The following is a 21,781-nucleotide window of genomic DNA, read 5'->3' as shown; positions in this document are numbered from 1 at the left end:
TAGATTTTATGGATAGAAATTGAGTTGATTCAACAGTAAAATAAGGCAACAGCACACAGGCAACCTACAGTAGTCAATTTCCTATCAAAAACTAACGGCCCTTTCACACCCGCCAATTTCAAATTTTCTATTTTTATAGTTTTTTTTTAAACGTGTTATTGTGGCTAAATGAGTGATGTTACGATGTTAAGTATGAATAACAAATCTGTTCACAATTGTTGATTTGTTCACTATGTCAAATTCTTTGCATTATAACAAGGTTTACGCAGTTGTTCAAAACTGAAACTCAAAGGTGGGGTAAAGTGGAAAAGAGCCAAACTGACGGATTACCAAAAAGTGCGAAAATTTGTTGAAAATGTCTCTAAAAATGTCTTTGATTGCTTGGCACATTCAACTTTTTTTTTCAATGTGATTGACATTGATCGTAAGTTTTGCCTGTATGCTGATTAACCGCACTACGGAAGCTACTATGACGAGAGTTCTTTTCAGCGAATTCTTTCCAGTCCCCGCCCGCGACTACTTGAGAATGTCCAAGGGAAGTACTCGGGTGGGGGGCACCTCCAGCTCCTGGTTTACTTTCGAATTGATGTACTGGTTCAGCAGCAGCCTCAACTCCGCGTTCTGCTGTCTCAGACTATCCGTGTCATTCACCAACTTGCTCCTCTCCTTCAAAATCTGACAATACTTCTCTTCGGCCGTTAGCAGGGACGTCAACAACTTCTCACGCTCTACCGGAACAATGTCGGCCAGGTGTCGCCAATACTCACTGTCCTTGGAATCATTGCGCTCTTCCAGAGTTTGGAGAGATTTGAAAATACTTTGTTGTTGGTTGACATGTAACTTGCGATTCTCCTGAATGAACTTTCTCAGCGCTTTCACCACATCGTTTTGCTTGATTAGAACGTCGTCATATTTCTGGCTGGTAGTGTTGTGACCTTCAATAATCCTTGCCACCTCCTCGTCCGGGTCTGCGTTCGATTCTGACCGCGGTGTCATGTTGTATTTGAGGAAGTAGGTTGCAAGTTTGTGTATATCCGTTTCTGTGTCAACACCCAGTGCCTGAAAAATAGCATCCAATCGCATCAGACTTTGATCATCTCCATCCAGTGGCTTAAGAAGCTGCTTCAGCTTAGATTCCATTAGAAACCCAGATTCGTCAGTCAACAGAGAAAGAACCCGTTGTATTATCGCAGGTTCCATCTCCGCAATATCTTCATGTTCGTCTCCGTCAATCGGAACATGAATGCCGTCGGGTGATTCCTCCTCCTCCGGATCGACTCCCGGTAGCACCGAAGAGCCCTGATGTTCACCCGTTGCATCGCTTGCGCCGCTTCCCAATGCCGATTGACCACCGAGAACTTCACGCGCAAACTCGACAGCAGTTTTCTCGCTCTTTAATTTTTCCACTTTCATAATCGGTCCTCGGTTTTGAAGCACTGAAGTATCCGGTTCATTCCAGATTTGACCCAAATGCTGCTCCGTTATAACTCGGTCTGCTTGTAATAATTTGATTGCCTTTGCATGACACATTTCCTCTTTCATTAGCCAAAGGTCTCTAAATTTCTTGTAGTCAGCATCTTGGAAAACTTTAACCTTTTTCTGCAAGTCTTTAAACTGTTCGCATATCTTTTTGTATTCTTCCATGAGAGAAACATTTCCTTTTTTGGTATCTTTTTCCTGTTCACTCAGTTTGGCTTTAAGGTTGTTCAGCACGTCTTGAAGCTTGGTGATTTTTCGTTTTTGCTGATTTTTTGTTATCGTGTTTTCATCGTCTCGCTTTTTTAGAACTTGGAAATTATACTCTAGTTTTTCCTGGTTCAACTGGTAGGTTGCCTTCATCTGCTGCACCTGCTGTTCCAGAATTTGGACGTCAGTCTCCATTTTTATCTTGACAGAATTGTAGTCCTCGGCGTCTTTCACTCGCAATTGTTGCAGAACTCGTTCATTGTCTTCCATTTTAGCTTGTCGATTCGCCAAGTAACTTTCCTCTTTTTCCTGCTTGGACTTGATGAGGTTTTCAAACTTGGCATTACTGCTCTGCAAGTGCTCCTTCCTCTCTGAAACAAACGCCTTCTCCACCTGCAGCAGCTCTTCGCGATGAGTTTTGGCCAAGTTCTTGATTTGGTCCTCCATTCGCTCCACCATCAGGTCGATGTCCTCCGCCTGTTTCTTCAGGTCCTTCACATACTGGTCGTCTTTGCTTTTCAACTCCTCCTGGAACTCCTTCACCAGCTTGTTCTTCTCCTCGATCATTGCGTCGCAAGCTGACTTCTGTTGCATTAGAAGATCGTGCAAATCCTAGAAAGAACAACTTCACTTTTTCAACTAAACCAAGATCGATGTGCAGCACACAGCATGAAGCAACTTTGTAGTTGCATGTAGTTGCGGAAAAAAACAGTCATAAGTACCACGATATGAACAAACTTGTAAGGTAATGAGTTAGGTCCGATGTGGTTAACTCATAGAGTAATTTCGGATAGGGTACACCGTCTGCTCGTCACGCTATCTTATTTTCGGCCGGATAGATTCGTGCAACTTCTTAGTCTAATACCGATCCTAATCTTACTCTTATACTATCTAGTCTCAGGTTGTTTAACTAGTCTTTGCTAGGCTCAATAGATCTAGGGTATACTGGTTTATTGCGGCTGCTGAAGTTCTCTTGGAGAGACAACTAATTTCTAAGTTAAATTCAAATCTCTCTGGTGCTGAAATTACAAGTAATTCCAGCACTTACAAATAAGTGGGTTGTTAGTTAGATGGATCATGATTGGTTAATATTAAATACTTTACAGTGGTAAAATATCTAATTTATCCAATCATAAAATGTAGTTTAGATCAGGTTCCACCCATCCGGGTTTTACAGAGTTTTTTAGAATTGTTTTTCTGCAATTCAAAGGATGGATGATGGACGTTGGTATTTGGCGAACATCATATTTCTTCTGGGTTCTCTTGTTAGAGAAGTTCCAGGTTCAATCGTTGTGTCTTCTTATGACAACGACTGGGTTTTCGCAACAAACTCAAATCTGATTTCAGAATGGTTGGCTATGACAGGTTTTTCTGTTTCATGTAGAGAACTTCTTTTGTGTTTGACCTTGTCTGGGAATGGCGTGGAGATTGTGCGTGGAGGGGATGCCTGGTTACTCGGATCTGTACGTATACTTGAACATCGAGGTGGTCATTGGTCTAGTTCAATGAAGTCCTTTTCTGCGAAGTCAAGTCGTACTCTAAATCTTTTGAGTTGTGATTGTGGACGGCATATTGATTGTGGTTGGCCATTCTTTTTCGAGTGTAGTGGGGTCATTTTGTCTTTGGATGTTCGTCTTTGGTGTTGTATGCTGATCTATATACTGCAAAGTATAATTTACATTTTATAAAATTTTTATTAGTTCAGTGTTTTAATTATGATTTTGGTTATTTGTTTTCACAAAAGCTTTTTGTTTTAGTTCGGTTATTTTGAAGAGTTACTCACCCTTGAGTACCTCTTATTAAAAATAGAAGTGTGGTCAAAAAGCGTGGATGTAGCGCGGTGGGTTAGGCCGGCTATAGAGCATGCTCAAGACGTCCTCTCTGGTTGGTTAGGCCAGGAGTGGGAATATGATTTCGTGCGGTTTCTGTGAGAGGTCCTGTTATGTGATAACGTTTTATGTCGGGTTTGTGGTGGTTTTTCTTATGTTTCGTTGGTTGTGTCCTTTTTTCAAAAATCAAATTGTTTTTGGTATGGGTTTGTCTTTCGACTTTTTTGTGTTTTAGTATTTCTTTCTTAGACTTTATAATAGTCTTCAAAAGAATAAATTATCCAGTTTTAAACTGGGTTAATCCGGTTTGGGTACCGTTGGTTTCCTTTTCTTAGTCATGCTATTATTCTATGTGTTGTGGTATTTAGTAAGCTGCGTTGGTTAGTTTTGTTTAGTATATAATTCCTTTCCAACCGGGTTAAAGGAAAGTTTGAAACTTGTTATCGTGTGTTAGAGTTGTTGAGTGTGAAAACTTATACTGAAATTCATTATTTAAACAATTCTTCGTGGGCAAGCTGTGCGAGTTTGGATAGAATTCTTGTGCGAGTGAATGAAAATATCAAAAGGTTAGTACTGCTTTTTGTCTTATCAATTTACTACATAGAATTTCAATTTTACTGCTAGTTTTTGGGAAAAATTAAGTTACAAATTTTCATCATTATTAGATTTATTGCTTGTGGGGAAACAATTTATTAACTAATTTACTACATTGGTATGAATTTTATTTAATTTAGCTGGTGCAAAATATTAATAGAGTTTTGAAGAATTTGAAGAAGTTTTCTATTTTTTATTTTTCTTTTGTGTTTTTTGCAGATGATCGTGGGATGAAGACTAAAAATTTAAATGAGACATGGATAAAGAATGGTTAGTGTTTAATTTGAATTTATTAGTGAAGAATATATAGAAATTATACTTACCTGTTAGTCGTCGGGGAAAAAACCGTGGGGGAAAATGTCGTGTATTATGTCGGAATTTGTTAGTAATTTTGCTAGTATGCGAATGATGTTTTTAGTTTGAAGCAGTGGCCAAAGCAATTGAAGTGCTTTAATGGTTTTTAGTTCTTCAGTGCCAACTGCAAACTCATAAGGTGTGTTTTGGATGAGATTATATAATTTGTGATTGTATTTAGTGTTGTGGATGAATTCTAATATTGGGATTTCTATAGGTTGAATAAATTCATGTGGGATAAGGAAGGGTCTGGATTCTTCTGCGTTAAGGGTCTTCGTGATGGGACAAAAAATATACATTTGAGTTATGGGATCATAATTGCGAAGAATACCGTGAAGGTTAGTATCTTTGATGCAATATGTGAAGTTAAGGAAAAATGGGGAAGTGTATTTAGAATTAATAAACTGAAAACGGTGGTGTGGTTGTCTTGATGGAGTGTGCAGGTCAAAATGATTTTGTATGAAGCGATAGTATGGATATGTGTGGGTTTGTTTAGTGCGTAACATAATGTCGTGTGAGCAGTGCAAATCTCGTTCATGTGGTGCAAGGAAATGAAAGGTTAGTGAAAATAATTGAAATCTTTCTTTAAAACTTTCGTAAGCTTGTGTGTCGGTTAGTGCTTCAGAAATGACGTGGTCGAATTTGCGATCAAATATATTGAGTGTAAATACATATGGTGTTTTAATGAAGAATTTTTCTGTGATTTGTGGGTTAGCGAAGCAATCATCATCTAAAAATTGGTCTTGGTTAGTTCGGATGATGTTATGATCGTAATATTCTAGCGTATATTCGTTAGCTCGGGGTGCAGTGTATGTTTTTAGTGACTTTTTATATCCTATATAAGTAAATTGTCTATGTGTTAGTGGTGTGGTGAGTCGGTATAGCATATCTTGATTTCGTTCTATATCGATGTGAGTATTAGATAATGGTAGGCAAAGGGGATTAGTAAAATGATAATATGATGTCCAATGAAGTGTAGGCATTAAAACATGTTCGTCTACAAAGCTACGTGTGTCGTTAGTGTCATGAGGGGTGTTTAAAGTATACTGTGGAAATGAAGGTAGGGTGATTGTTAAAAATTCTTTCGTGTTAGTGTGATTTGGATGATTAATATATTCACGGGCTGTTCCTGGTTTTGTTGGAAAAGGATGGTGTGGGAATTTTCTTTTGAAAGTGCGATAGGCTCTGTTAGTGCTATTTGATGATTCGGTGGATGTGGATGATTGTGCTAATGATACGGTATAAGCTGAAGAGGGTGTAGGGGTAGATGGGTTTGATGATTCTATTGTGGATGAAATCTGATTTATAGTTGGGGTGTTAAGGTGGAAGGGTTGTTGTTGTAGGGTGATAAAATTATCTAGTTCTTGGGAGATTTGGGGAGTATCTGGAGAATTGGATGATCGGTCTGAATGAAATGACGAGTAGGTGGGGGTGACTTGGGAAGCGTAAGAGGGTGTAGAAATGGATGGGAGTGGGTTATTTGGTGGGATTGGCTGAAAGGGGGGTGTTGAAAAATTTGAGGAGTTTATTTGAAAATTATTGGATGGAGATGGTTCGGAGTCTGCAAATTCATCGGGGGTTTCAATATTAGGGTTGTTGAGTTGTGAAATGGAGTATAAAACTGAAATATTTGAATTAGTGTCTGAATTCATGCCTGATGTTATATTACTAGATGGGAAATCGGGTGGCGGGAAAGCAAAAAGTGGAATTATAGTAATTGGAGTGTTGAGATTGGTTGGGTGGGAATTTGAGCGGTGAAGGGATCCAAGTTGTCGGCTCATCGTGGGCTAAAAAAATTATTATTTTGAGACTGAAAAGCGGTGGTATGGGGTTGTTCTATAATTTGTTCATATGTATTTTCATCTTGTGACTGATGTGTCATTATATGTTGAATGGGACTTTGTGATATGGTTGGTCTGAAATTTGGATTATGTGTTATTGCTAAATTTCGAAAATTTCGTGGGACTAGGGATAATGAATGGTTATGTGGTAGGGGTGGTAACGGTGGTGCTGTAGGCGTTATTTCTACATTGTTATGTTCTTCGTCGTATGTGTTCTGTCTTGTTGCTATTTTTGTATTGTATTCTTTTATTTGTGTGTCTAAAAGAATTTTGTTTATTGATGATGAAAAAATTCCAAAGAATCCTGCAAATAGTATGCGTGCTACATTTGCTTGTCTATTGACTTGTGTGTGTATAGCACATGTGTTATAGATTCCTTTTAAGAGTGAAAAAAGAAATCCTATAAAGTTAAACATTGCGTATAGAATAGTCAACTTTTCTAAGATGTAATAGGGCCATCCTAGAAAATCAAGATTTTCATTTTTTAGTGTAATGAAGCTAAAAATGTTTATAGGTGAGATATCTTGTGGTCGGTATTTTTCACCGTTTAGATATATATAGTCTTTAATGTCTTTAAAATATCCGCTATAATCTTGTGTATAAATATCTGCAAATCCTGCGGTTTCGGCAAGTTTGCGTAAGTTTTGGTCAATTGATTGTCTTTGTATAGTGTCCATTTGTGTTAATAATTCTTGGAATTGTTGTGTTCTAATGTGATGTTGGATCTCGGATTTTGAATATATTCCAATTGATTGTAAGTCGATATTTGGGTTTCGAGCGATAGCTCGAATGCTTTCTGGTGAAAATTTTTTGAGTGACTGCATTAATGTGGGATATGGGGTAAGAAGGTAATATTTGTCTTCATCAGGGTTCAGTTGTACTACATTGTGGCAATTTTCTGATCCACATGGAACTGCGGTATCCCAGAAATAGGTTCGTCTTGAAAGTGTGTCAACGAAATGTACTTTATTCTTATAAAAGATAGGGATTCTTTTAGAGCATCGTTTATCTTCAAAAACATATAGTGGTGATACTTTTTTGGTACAGGTATAAAACCATAAAATGTTTCCTTCGTAGTCTAAAAAATTTGATCTATTTCCTGATAGTAAATATCCTGCGTAGGGTATTTTTAATACTGCTAGTGCTAGTGATTGTAAGATTTGTGTTCTTTCTAATTCGCATAGTTGGTGAAGTGTTTCTAATTCAGAGAGTGACATTTCTTGAAAAATTCGGCTAATTGTGTAGTCTAATTTCATATCTAAGTGAATATCATAGTGGATATTACCGAAAAATGTACTATTCATTAGTGATAATTCTTGTATACGTGTGCTTCTAGTGTCATGGGGCTTTAGATGTCCACCAGGTTGACCTTTACTTTTTTGAAAATTAACTGGTATATACGATGTTCCTTCGTTTAGAGGATGACCTGTGGCATATGGGTCGATTTTTATTTTTCCAGTGGTCATGTCGAATCCTTTTTCGTATTCAACTAAAATTTCGGAGTATTGTGTTTTGTGAAGTGGGTTTTTGTATTTACATGCAAGTTCTGTCTCTTGATATATTTGAAAACGTGTTAATTTATTTTCTATATTGTGAATGTTTCTAAAATTAGAACTTAGTTTTCGTGATGGATTTACTTGTTCATATGGAATTGACTGTATAAAATATTTTTCGTGAAATTTTATCATTCGCGCGTGTATTTTTTCTACTTGAAATGTTGTACATGTGTCTTCGGGGAACCAAACAATTGTTGCTTGTGTTCGTGTTGTAGGGTCACAATAGCCTTGATCGTTTTTACAAGGTAATCTAATTCCTTGATAGATCATTGTGTTGTCAGATAAATCGCGTGTGAGTTGTATTTTTTCGAGTTGTATTTTCCAATCGAAAAACATGATTTCTTGATATCCTCTATTTTTTGTGTCTGCTTTGCAGTTTGATGGGTTATTTATACCTATGTGTGGTATCCAGTGTTTATCGTGTATGTCATAAGTTAATCTTCCGTGTGCGCCGTTGTATGGGTATTTTTCATCTAGTTTTATATGTCCTTGATATCTTTCAAGTTCTGCTTGATGTACAGAATCTGCAAAAACTTGGAAATATACTAACTTTCTATCTGTGTTTTTATTTCTTGTGATATTTAGTCTGAGTAACTCGTTTTTACAATCTTCGGGATTGAGATGTAAAAGTCGTTCGATATTACTTTGGTAGAATGATTCGTGGTCAAGTCGGTTTTTATTTCCATTTGAGACTTGTGAACAATGTACTTTCTTTTCAGAAAATGTTGCTGTGAATTTATATCCTATAACTGTTGTTGCTTGGGCTTTTGAATAAAGTGTCGCTATTACATTTGTAGTTTCTATAGCTTGTGGTTCTGTTTCGCATTGTGATACTTGATTTATTGCATATTTGTGTAATGTTTTTTGTTCGTTTTCTTCACAATCGTAATGTGTTACCAATAAATCTTGGGGTCCTGTACGGGGGGAAGGATTTATGTTCTGGTTGGAAATTACTAGAAAAAAGAGTTGGAGAAAAATTAATATTTTTAGAATATACTTGTGTATGATAATCCTGAGTATGGGTTATAAAATGTGATGTAACCAATTGTCTTTTTGGTATATCTGTCGTATTTGTATTTTACTTCAGTTGTTATAAATGGTGGTGGTAGGGATTGAGCTGTTATATTTGGTGGGTTTAATGGATAGGGATGTTGAGCGATGTTGTTGAGTTTAACCGTGATTTCAAATTTTAATTGTAGACTATTTTGTTGGAGTATTTGGATGTTATGATCACGGATGTCTTCGTGGATGTCTTGTCTATATTGTAGTCTATTGAGTGCCCAGTTGTGGAGTCGGTTACTTTCTGGGTGTTGTCCAAATAATGGTGGAGGTGCTGTAAATGTATTCCAGTCTAGTCTTAAAGGAATATTTGTTGATGATTGTTCTCGATATCTAGCGTCGAGGTTATTTGGGAAATTTAAGTTAAAAGGTGTTGGTGAAATCTGGCTTATTGATGGTGTTGATGGTAGTGATAATGTTTCTGGTTGTGATGAAGATGTTGTTGTATCCGTAGAAATGTCTAATGGATCATTGATTAAATTTGGTTCACCTTGTGTGAATGATTGTGTTGGCCAATATGGTGGTCGTGATGTTTGGTTTGGGGGGTTAAAGGGATTTTCACGTATTTGTTCAGATGTTGGTGTTGAACCTAAGTAATCTGAGGGTAGGCTTGAAGTGCTACGTTGTGAAAGAAGCGTAGGGGTTTCTGGTAATATACCAATGGGGTTTTCTGGAGTATTTTGTGATGGGGATTGGGGTATATCAAAATGTACTCGGGGGGTTTGAAAATTCCTGTTTCGTCGAGGATGTATAATTTGTCTATTTATTTCAACTGTATTTTGATTTTGGCTTATATTTTGTATTCTACTTAATTCTTGTGGTAGTGTCGGGTATAAGTTATATGTTGGTTCACTTAGAGGTGCTTGTCGTTGAACTGGTTCTAATGGTTCAGATAAGCGAGCGTGTCGTTCTTCAAAGGTATAGGGGTTATCTTGAAAATAAATTCGTGTAGATGTTTGGGGGTTTTGGGTAGTTGTAGGTGGTGTTGGATTTTCTTGGGATGATGTCGGTGAAGACTGACTGTGGGATTGTTGGTTAGCAATTTTTGATGGTTTTTGATCTGTTCCTTTTAGTGAAAAAATTTATGTCTATTGTAGTACTCTTCTAGAAAAAGAATTAGAAGGATTGTTGCTAGGGCAAATGTGATGATTGCTTTTTTTATACATTTGCATATTGTCAAGATGAGGGATGATAGAAATGTTATAAATATTACAAATAATAAAAAAATATCGGTTCTACTAAAAATGGTTCGTATCATTTAGATAAGTTTTGTGAATCGTACCTGTGGATATAGTCAATAGCTTTTGAAAGTTGGAGGTATAGTTCAAATAGGGAATAGAAAATTAAAAAAATATTGCAAAAAATGATTAAGATTATTATAAAAGCTTCAAAGGTATCAAAAAAAAATATGATTAAAAGTTTAAATATCGTTAAAAAGTTTATGAGAATGTTAAGAATTATGTTGACTGGTCGAGAGAAGAGCATTTAAGAAATGGCTTCTCGATCGAATATTTTTTGTTGTTTGAGGCAATTTTCAAGTGTGGTCGAATTATTTATTGGTTTTTTGACAAGTGGGTTGAGTTTTGTGAAAAATTGTTGGGGGCGAATTTTATGGTGATCGGGAGGTCTTCTTTTTCTTTATTTTTATTTGTCAAGTGATCTGGGGTATTTTTGAATTTTTGATACTTTAGGCTAATTAAAATGGTCGTTCTTTTACTTTAGGCTAATTTAACATATTTGTTTGGGGGGTATTTGAGGTCTGAGTTGGGGAAATATTGTTGATCTTTGGTTTATTAGATAAGGGAGGGTTATGATATTATGGTGATATTTATTTTAGTTGTCAAGTTGGAATGGTTTGCTTATTTTTGACCTGGAGGTCGCAAAGTTATAGTTATAGATATGCCTGGAGTTTAAAATTTGTCGTCTAGTTGGTTTGTGTTAGAGTTATAGAAGGTGACGGATTGGGTGAATCCTATTGGCTAATTTTGAACTAGAATCGTTTCTTGTCTGTCAGCATGTTATTTTGAAAAATGAAAGTTCAAAATATTTCAGAGGTGCAAAGATTAATAAATGTAAAATTAAAGTTGTTTTTGAAATTCAACTTTCTTTAATATTTTAGATTGTGGGATGAATGTTTTATAATTTTTGCGTGGTTGATTTCTAAGTCGTGATGACTCTCTATGTTCTGATTTGTCGATTTGTTCTTGGGGTATAATTTTTTCTGTCATTTTTCTATATTTTCTTTCTTTTTGGGGAATATTTTTTTCTAGCTTTTTTGTATTGTGTTTTATTGTAGTTGATTTTTTATTTTGGTTTTCGGGATGAATGTCATGTTGGTCTTTTGTTTCATTTTCTGTATGTGGATTATTTTGAATAACTTTTAAACCTGTGAAAGAATATAATTGAGTTAGTTCGCGTAGTGCGTACTCTTTTGGATAATAAGGTAATAGGTTGTTTCGATGTTGAACAATTTCTTTTTGTTCTGAGTCGGTGATTTTGTATGTGACATCAGTGGGTTTTGCAATTATTTGGAATGGTCCTTTACGAAGGGGTTGTAATTTTTTAGAAATTCCTTTTTTAGTGTTAAAATTGGGTATTAAAACAAATGTTCCAATTTTTAAATCGGAGGCTGGTGTAAAACGTGAATTTATTTGTTCATTAACGTTTTGTCTTTGTAACAACTTTTTTGTTACTTTTTGGTAAATTTCATTGTGTTTTTTATCTCTGTTTAAAATCCGTTCGGTGTGTGTACCGGAGGCTAATTTAAGAATTTGTGGGTGGTGAAAATGATCTTCATCATGTGTGTGTAAAGGTAGCTTATAACAAATTGAATCTTTATTCGGTTGACAATGGCTTTGGGCATTTTTGTGAGAGTTTGCTGTAAACATAATTGGTTTGCGTGGCTTTTGATTAAAAACCATTTCATATGGTGACATTCCTAGAGTTGTCGTGATTTGTGAATTATATGCCAAGGGAAATAGTTTTAAATCTGCTGACCATTCGGTGTATCTTGTATCATTTCCATTGATGATACATCTAAGATATTCTTGTAGTGAACGATTCATACCTTCGACTAAGCCGTTTGTCCAAGGTGCATGAGATGTACGTGGTTTGTGTTTGATGTTATATAAATGACATAATGTGATGATTTCATTATTAATGAATTCTGTGCCGTTATCTGTAACTAAAATTTCTGGTAGTCCGAATTTGGCTATCCAGTGTTCATAAAGTGTTGTGTAAGCGTAATAAGCGTTACAATGTGGTACTGGATTAAGTGCTACATAATGTGTAAATGCGTCAACAATTAGCATAATGTATGAGTTTCCTTCGGATGATGGTGAAATTGGTCCTTTTGTATCAAATGAAATACGGTGATTAAAGTACAAACTTTGTCCTTTAAAATCTTGTTTTTGTGCTATTTTTTTTTGATTTGGATAAGGTTTATTTGTATCTGCTTTTACGGGTTTAGTTTTATACTTGTGCCATGATTTTAGTTGTCTAATTACTGTGTCAAGATTTTGATATTGTTTCAAGGTTGTAATTGTAATTTTTTGCTGTTGGAGGGAGAAAAATGTTTTCAATTTCTAATTTAGATAAAGGAATTGTGTCAAGTGGGTCATGTAGGTCAAAAACTTGATTTATTGTGTATTTTGAATCGTTTGTTTGTGGTCCTGATAAATTTATTTTATCAGTTAGATTTTCTTTTTCAATTAACGGAAAAAGGTCTTTTTTATGCGAGTGTTGTTTTACTCTTTTTTGTTGGGTGTTATTTTTTATCCATTGTGAATATGGAATTGGTTTGAAAGTTGATGTTCCAAGTAGATCAACTTCGTAGTGGTTATTTTGGCAATCTAAATAAAGTGGGAAGTGTTGTAGGTTATTTATTTGTGATTGTTCAACGTCAGTTTTTACTGCATTTTTGCATTCTAGTCGGGGTGATGTTTCGTTTTCTGCAAGGTAAAATTTTATATTTTTTGGTATTTCAACTGTAGTTTTACGTGTAAGTAATTCAGGTGGTGTATTTCGACTTAATGTGTCTGGCAATGCAAGATTTCTTCCTTCTATCCAAACTATATGTAAGTTTGGAAATTTCATTAGAATTAATTGAAATCTGTAAACTCGGTGATTTGGGTTTGATTTTTGAAATGATTGGTTTGTGATCTGTGAATAGAACTGTTGGATGTTTTGATCCAAGTATCAGAAATTCATATTCTGTAAGTGTATAGATTATGGCTGTACATTCTCTCATTAGAGTTGAGAGTCTTAGCTCTGCTTGAGTGAATAGTCGAGAATTTGCTGATATAAGGTTCATTTTGTTTGTACCATTGTGTGATTGTAATAACGCTGCGCCGATGCCAAAATTTGAAGCATCGCACATTGCATAGAATGGTTGATTTGGGTCTGGAATTGTATTCGAAATTTGTTCAGTTAGGAGTTTTTCAATTTCTTCAAATCGTGTTTGATATTCTGTATTCCATTCAAAATTATTTTGTTGTCTGAGTATATTATAGAATGGTCTTAAGTATAATTGCATTTTATAGACGTATTTGCTTAAAAAATTTAACATTCCAAGGAATTCTTGGATTTTTTTTTGTTTGTTGGTGGTTGAAGCTTCTGAATAGCATCAATGCGTGATTTTAATGGAGTGATTGTTTTTCTTTCTATATTATGTCCTAAGAATTTAACTCGTGTTAAAAAGAAGTGTGATTTATCGGGAGCGGCCTTCAGATTTTCGTTCTGAAGTATTTTGTGATAGTGTTCTAAAACTTGAAACATTTCTTCTTTTGTCTGTGATTGCATAAAAACATCGTCTAAATAGTTGATTGCGTTTTTCTTGAGTATTAGTGGTCTAAAAATTTTACTCATAAAAGCTGAAAATGCTGCTGGTCCTATGGATATTCCATAGAATAGGCGGTTGAATTCATATTGTTGATTTCCAATAACAAATTGTGTTAAACGTCGTGATTGTTCATCTAGTGGCATTTGATTGTATGCACTATTCATATCTGCGGTTGTAAAGTATTTTCCGTTGATTTTTGTTAGAATAACTTGTATTGGTTCAATAGGCCAATTGCATTTTGATTCGTCTATTAGTGAATTAAGATATCTAGCGTCTAGAACTATTTTTAATGATTCTCCTTTTGCTAGGATGATAACTGGGTTGATAAATGTGTTACCTTTTGGTTGTTCTTCTTTGTTTACCGGTGAGATAATTTTGTATTGTTCTAAAATATCGAGTAATCTGTTCACTTTATCGTGTAAATGAATTGGTACTTTACTTGCTCTTTGTTTTTTGAAAACTGCGTCAGGTTTTAACGGGAGATGTAGTGATGAACTGATTTTGCCAACATCGAATTTGGATGTTGCATAAACTGATGAATATTTTATTAGCTGGTTGGCTAACTTATCAAATTCGTCTTGTGTTATTTGTGAATGTTGGAAGTTAAACATTGTCAAAAATATCTGTTGATCCGCTGTATAGCTATTTATGTTGAATGTAGGTTTGAAATATGGGGTTTTTGTGAAATAATCTGTATTTCTTTTTTCATTACTTATTATATTATTTATGGATAATTCTTCATTAAGAATTGTGGATTGACAAATATCTAATAATTGGAGTATATTATTTACGCGATATGCTTTTTCATGCATTGGTGATGTCGTAGCGTTGGTTTCGCAATATCCTAAAAGTCGTAAAGGTAATGTTACTTGATACGGTGTATTGTTGTATACATGTAACGAAATAATATCTGAATTCGTATTTTTCAAATATTTTATGGATGAAATTGTGATTTTGAAAAACTTATGAATAGGTTTGAATTCAAAGTCTGACATATAGAGTTGTTGTTTATTTTGATTTTTATCATATTGGTGAACTTGTTTTATTGAAAAATTATATATGTTTCCTGATAGTGGTTTCAGGTGTTTTCTTTGTTGGTTATATATTGGATAAAATTTTGAAAAGAATGGTGGTTGTTTGTTTAATCTTTGAAAAAATGTTAGGGACGTGTCTTTTGTTTTTGTGTACTTATTTTTGATTAGTATTTTACTATTCAAGATGTTGATTGTTGGTATATATTTAGAGATAAATGGTATTCCAATGATATTGTGTTTAATATCAGTGATATGAAATATTTGTTTAAATGGTTTATTTAAAATTTTATTTTGCTCTATTGTTCTTGTGGGGAGAAGAAATAATTGAACTTTTCCATAGTTTACCAATGTCGATCCTTGTGCTGTTGCTAGTTTACTGGATGTTGCAAGGGGTGTTAGCTTTGGGTGTAATGTTTTTATCTCATTCCATGTGGGAATGTTTATTATGTTTGATTCTGCTCCTGAATCAATTAAAAAATCAATTTCAAGATCTGGTGGTTGAAATTCTTTGTTTCTTGGACTTTCTAAAAGAAATGGTATTGTCCAAATTTTTTCTTTGGGTTGTTCTTTTTGTATATTTTGGTAGATGTGATTTGTATTCAAGCATTTTGTTTTGTCATTTTCATTGGATTTATTTAAAGTGTTGATTTCGTTAGTTTCTTGTGCCGTTTGTGTGGTTTGGATGGGTTCAATATAATAATTGTGAAGGAGTTCTAATTGATTTTCATATATGTGTGATGAAAAAGGTTGTTCATATATAATAGGTTCGTAGTCATTTTCGACTGCTATCATATTTATGGAGATAGTGTTTTCTGTATCACTTTCTGAATCTGATGATTCACAGTTTATTTGATTTAGTTGTAGTTCGTTATTTCCTGTGTCATCAATACCTGGGGCGTCTGATGTTGTTTCTGGATTTGATTGTACTTGATTAATATGTCTTTGATGTTTAGGTGTACTACTTCTGTGGCGGTTGTTAGAATTATTATAAAGGTTATTATTTCTGTGTGGTGATTGGGAATAATTTCTATAACGATTATTATAAGTTGAATGTCGATTTTGTGAATTGTTTCGTGATCGGTTTTGATAATTATCTTTTGATCTGTGGTAATTTGATCTGTTATATGAGTTATTCCTTGATCGATTGTTCGGGTAATTTTGATTGCGATTGTTTGAATAACTTCTATTGCGATTATTTGAATAGTTTCTATTTCTATTATATGATGAGTTTCGTGATTGATTGTTTGGATAGTTTTCTTTTTGTTCTTGTGGCAAGATTTTTTCTATCATTTTCCTATTTTTTCTTTCTTTTTCAGATTTATTTGGGTCTGGTGTTTGTGTATTTTTATGAATTGTGTTTTGTTTTTGAGCACGTTGATGATGATTGTCATCATTTACATTTGTTTCTTGTTCTATATGTGTATTGTTTTGAATAACTTTTAAACCCGTGAAAGAATATAATTGGGTTAATTGGCGTAAAGCGTATTCTTTTGGGTAGTAAGGTAATAAATTGTTACGATGTTGAACATTTTCTTTTTTAGTTGAATCTGTGAGTTTATATGTTACTTCAGTGGGATTAGCAATTATTTGGTATGGTCCTTTCCGAAGTGGTTGTAATTTTTTAGAGATTCTTTTTTGTGTATGGAAATTTGCTATTAAAACAAATGTTCCGATTTTTAAATCTGTGGCTGGCATAAAACGTGAATTAATTTGATTGTTAATGTTTTGCCTTTGTAACAATTTCTTTATTACTTTTAGGTAGATTTCGTTGTGCTTTTTGTCTCTATTTAAAATCCATTCGGTATGTGTACCGGAGGCTAATTTGAGGATTTGTGGGTGATGAAAATGATCTTCATCATGTGTATGTAATGGTAGATTATAGCATATTGAATCTTTATTTGGTTTGCAATAACCTTGTGCATTTTTGTGGGCATTTGCTGTGAATATAATTGGTTTTCTTGGTTTTTGATTAAAAACCATTTCCGATGGTGACATTCCTAAAGTTGTTTTTATTTGTGAATTGTATGATAAGGGAAATACTTTTACATCTGCTGACCATTCTGTGTATCGTGTATCATTTCCATTAATGATACATCTAAGAAATTCTTGCAATCAACGGTTCATACCTTCGACTAATCCATTGGTCCAAGGTGCGTGAGACTTACGTGGTTTATGTTAAATGTTATATAAAAGGCATAGTGTGATGATTTCAATATTATTGAATTCTGTACCGTTGTCTGTGACTAAAATTTCGGGTAATCCAAGTTTAGCTATCCAGTGTTCGTAGAGTGTTGTGTAAGCGTAATAAGCATTACAGTGTGGTACTGGGTTGAGTGCTACATATTGCGTACTTGCATCAACAATGACCATAATGTAGGAATTTCCTTCAGAGGATGGTGAAATTGGTCCTTTTGTGTCGAATGAAATTCTATGGTTGAAATATAAACTTTGTCCTTTAAAATCTTGTCTTTGTGCTATTTGTTTTTGATTAGGTTTTTTCAATTGACATATTATACAATCATTGTATAATACTTTTATCCAAATTGGGGCGCTTGGAAAATAAAAATTTTGTGTAAAGTTTGAGTATGTCTTTTCTGATCCAGAGTGTCCTTTTGTATTTTGCGTATGGGAGATGTTGAATGCTATCAATGTCATACTTAAGGGGAGACAGGGGACTTTAGAATCATCTAATTGATATTCTAAAAGATCTGTATTTTCATTTATTGTTGTGTTATTAAATTTTCGAAAATATTGAAGGAGTAATTTGTTTTCTAAATTTGTGGTATCAGCTTTTGCTGGTTTTGTTTTATATTTGTACAATGATCTTAGTTGTCTAATTACTGGGTCAAAATTTTGGTATCGCTTTAAAAGTTCAAGTGTAATTTTTTCTGTTGGTGGGAGAAAAATATTGTCAATTTCTAGTTTTAAGACTTGGGGATTGTGTCAAGTGGGTCATGGATGTTAAAAACTTGATTTATTGTGTATTTTGAGTCATTTGTTTGTGGTCCTGATAAATTTATTTTATCGGTTAAGTTCTCTTTTTCAATTAGTGGAAAAAGTCTTTTTTGCGGTTGTTGTATTTATTTTTTTTTGTTGAGTGTTATTTTTTATCCATTGTGAGTATGGAATTGGTTTAAACGTAGATGTACCTAATAAATTAACTTCATAGTGATTATTTTGGCAATCTAGGTAGAGTGGGAAATGTTGTAAGTTATTTATTTGTGGTTGATTAATGTCGGTTTTTACTGCATATTTGCAATCTAGTCGGGGTGATATTTCATCTTTCGCGAGATAAAATTTAATATTTTTTGGTATTTCAACTGTAGTTTTTCGTGTAAATAATTCTGGTGGTGTATTTCTACTTAATATATCTGGTAATGCAAGGATTTTTCCTGCTGTTCAAACTATATGTAAGTTTGGGAATTCCATCAAAACTAATTGAAATCTATAAACTCTATCATTTGGATTTGATTTTTGTGTAAAAATAAATAAAATCAGTTTATGATCTGTAAATAAAACTGTTGGATGTTTTGATCCAGGTATCAGAAATTCTTATTCTGTAAGTGTGTATAATATAGCTGTACACTCTCTCATTAGAGTGGAGAGTCGTACCTCAGCTTGTGTAAAAAATCGTGAATTTGCTGATATAAGATTCATCTTATTTGTTCCAATATGTGATTGTAATAATGCTGCGCCGATGCCAAAATTTGAAGCATCGCACATTGCGTAGAATGGTTGGTTTGGATCTGAAATGGTGTTTGAAATTTGTTCTCTTAAAAGTTTTTTAATTTCGTCAAATTGTGTTTGATGTTCAGTGGTCCATTCAAAATTATTTTGTTGTCTGAGGATGTTATAGAAAAGTCTTAAGTATAATTGCATTTTGTAAACATATTTACTTAAGAAGTTCAACATTCCAAGAAATTCTTAGATTTTCTTTTTATTTGTAGGTGGTTGATGTTTTTGAGTTGCATCTATGCGAGATTCTAATGGAGTGATAGTGTTTCGTTCAATTTTATGTCCTAAAAATTTAACGCGTGTTAAGAAGAATTGTGATTTATCTGGGGCTGCTTTCAGATTTTCGTTCTGAAGTATTTTGTGATATTGTTCCAAAACTGTAAATTATTTCGTCTTTAGTTTGTGATTGCATGAAAATATCATCTAAATATGCGATTGCATTTTTTCTTGAGTATTAGTGGTCTAAAAATTTCAATCATAAAAGCTGAAAAAGCTGCTGGTCCTATGGATATTCCATAGAATAATCGATTAAATTCATATTGTTGATTTCCAATTACAAATTGTGTTAATTGTCTTGATTGTTTATCTAGTGGTATTTGATTGTAAGCACTATTCATATCTGCGGTTGTGAAGTACTTACCATTGATCTTTGTTAAGATAACTTGTATTGGTTCTATAGGCCAATTACATTTTGATTCATCAATTAGTGAATTGAGATATCTAGCGTCTAAAACTCTTTTTAGTGATTCACTTTTTGCTAGAATGATAACAGGGTTGATAAAGGTGTTACTTTTTGGTTGTTCTTCCTTATTTACTGGTGATAAAATTTCGTATTGTTCTAAAATATTAAGTAATCTATTGACCTTGTCGTGTAAGTGAATTGGTACTTTGCTTGCTTTTTGCTTTTTGAAAACTGTGTCAAATCTTAATGGAAGGTGTAAGGATGAGCAATATTTTCCAACGTCAAATTTTGATGATCCGTAAACTGACGAATATTTTTTTAGTTGTTTAGCTAATTTATCAAATTCATCTTGTGTTATTTGTGAATGTTGAAAATTGAACATTGTTAAGAATTTTTGTTGTTCTTCTGTATAATTTGTTATATTGAAAGTTGGTTTGAAATATGGGGTTTTTGTGAAATAATGTGTTTTTCTTTTTTCATTGCTTATTATATGATTTTTGGAAAATTCTTCATCAAGAATTGTTGATTGACAAATATCTAATAGTGTGCTACCTCTTTTACAGGTGAAGTTGTAGCATTTTTTTCACAATATCCCAGGAGTCCTAGGGGTAGTGTTTTTCTATTTGGTGTATTATTAGACACGTGTAGTGAAATAATATCAGAACTTGTGTTTTTCACATATTTTATAGATGAGATTGTTATTTTGAAACATTTTTGAATGGGTCTAAATTCGAAATCTGACATGTAAATTTGTTGTCTGTTTTGATCTTTGTCATACTGATGAACTTGTTTTATTGAAAAGTTATATACACTTCCTGATAAAGGTTTCAGGTGTTTTCGTTCTTGATTATAAATAGGGTAGAATTTTGAGAAAAATGGTGGTTGTTTGTTTAATCTTTGAAAGAATGTTAAGGCTGTGTTTTCACTCTTGTATATTTATCTTTTATATGGAGTTTACTATTTAAGAGGTTTATTGTGGGTATGTATTTGGTGATAAATGGTATTCCAATGATATTATGTTTAATATCAGTAATATGAAATGTTTGTTTGAATGGTTTGTTCAGAATCTTGTTTTGTTCCATTGTTCTTGTGGGAACAAGGGACAGTTGGATTTCTCCATAACTTACTAATGTTGATCCTTGTGCTGTTGCTAGTTTACTAGATGTTTCGAGAGGTTTTAGATTCGGATGTAGATGTAGTGTTCTGATTTCATTCCATGTAGGGATGTTAATGATATTTGACCGTGCTCCTGAGTCTATTAAAAAATCAATTTCAAGATCTGATGGTTGAAATTCTTTATTTTTTGGGCTCTCTAAGAGAAATGGGATTGTACAAATTTTTTTTGTGGTTGTTTTTTTTGAACGTTTTGGTAAAAATGATTATTTGAGCTTTGTTTTTAGTCATTTTAAATAGGTTTAATAACAGTGTTAATTTCGTTTAATTCTTGAGTAACTTGTAAATTATTATTAGTTGATCCCATATAATAATTATTCAGAAGTTCTAATTGATTTTTGTATATGTGTGAACTGAAGGGTTGTTCGTATATGATAGGTTCATAGTCATTTTCGACTGTTATCATATTTACTATCATAGTGTTATCTGTATCACTTTCAGTATCTGCTGATTCGCAATTTATGTGGTTTAATTGTATTTCATTATTTTCCGTGTTATCAATACCTGGGGGGTCTGAAGTTATTTCTTCATTTGTTTGTACTTCGTTGATTTGTCTTTAATGTTTTGGTGTGTTACTTCTATATCGATGTTGAGAATCGGGGTAACGGTTATTATTCCTATGAGGTGACTGGGAATAATTTCTGTATCTATTGTTATAACTTGAGTTCCGATTTCGTGACTTATTTCTTGATCTGTTCTGATAGTTATCATTTGATCTCTGATAATTTTATCTATTATTTGAATTATTTCGTGATCTGTTGTTTGGATAATTTTGATTTCGATTGTTTGAGTAACTTCTATTCCTATTGTTTGAATAGTTTCTATTTCTATTGCATGATGAATTTTGTGATCTGTTGTTGGAAAAGTGTCTAATCCTTGAGTTTGATTGGGAACTGGATGCAGTAACAAATTCTGTTGCGTTTGAATTCGATCGTGGATAGTTGTTTTGACTATTTGGTCGATTATAATGATTTTGTGAAGAATTTTGTGTATTTCTTCGTTCTGGTGATCTTCCTCTATAACTTGAGTTATATGGTGATTGATTTCTCGCTTAATTGGTATTGTTCGGAAGTGGTTTTCCTGAACTGTTGTTGCTGTATACATTTTTGTTTGGTAGATTTTGATCTTTCTTCATGTATTGGTAGAATGATTTATTTGGTTCTTTATATTTTTGAGGTTTGTTTTGATTGTCCTGTTGTTTTTGTCTACATTCAGAAATACTATGTCCATATCGTCGGCAATAATTACACCATTTTTTGAAAGATGGTTTGCCTTTAAAGTTTGGGTGTTTTTCATAAATATTAAGTATTTCAGTGATTTTTTCAACAAGGTCTGTATCTGATTCCTGTATATTGTTGATATTTGTGGTATTTGTTTCAATTCGATTAACATATTGTA

General features: G+C 33.6%; 1 protein-coding gene across 1 annotated transcript in view; it reads right to left on the bottom strand.

The window, feature by feature from the left end:
- The window catches only part of LOC134851508 (dynein regulatory complex protein 1-like), a 28,287-nt gene continuing 6,506 nt past the window's right edge, over window positions 1-21,781 (bottom strand). Inside the window, exon 2 of the mRNA XM_063867630.1 lies at window positions 1-2,298. Coding sequence (XP_063723700.1) covers window positions 517-2,298 — 1,782 coding nt within the window. The 3' untranslated portion in view covers window positions 1-516. The remainder of the gene's footprint in view (window positions 2,299-21,781) is intronic.

This window comes from Symsagittifera roscoffensis, chromosome 7 (genome assembly GCF_963678635.1).
Source record: "Symsagittifera roscoffensis chromosome 7, txSymRosc1.1, whole genome shotgun sequence".
Lineage (NCBI taxonomy): Eukaryota > Metazoa > Xenacoelomorpha > Acoela > Convolutidae > Symsagittifera > Symsagittifera roscoffensis.
The sequence above is the reverse complement of the archived record's forward strand: the minus strand, read 5'-3'. Positions and strand labels throughout refer to the sequence as shown.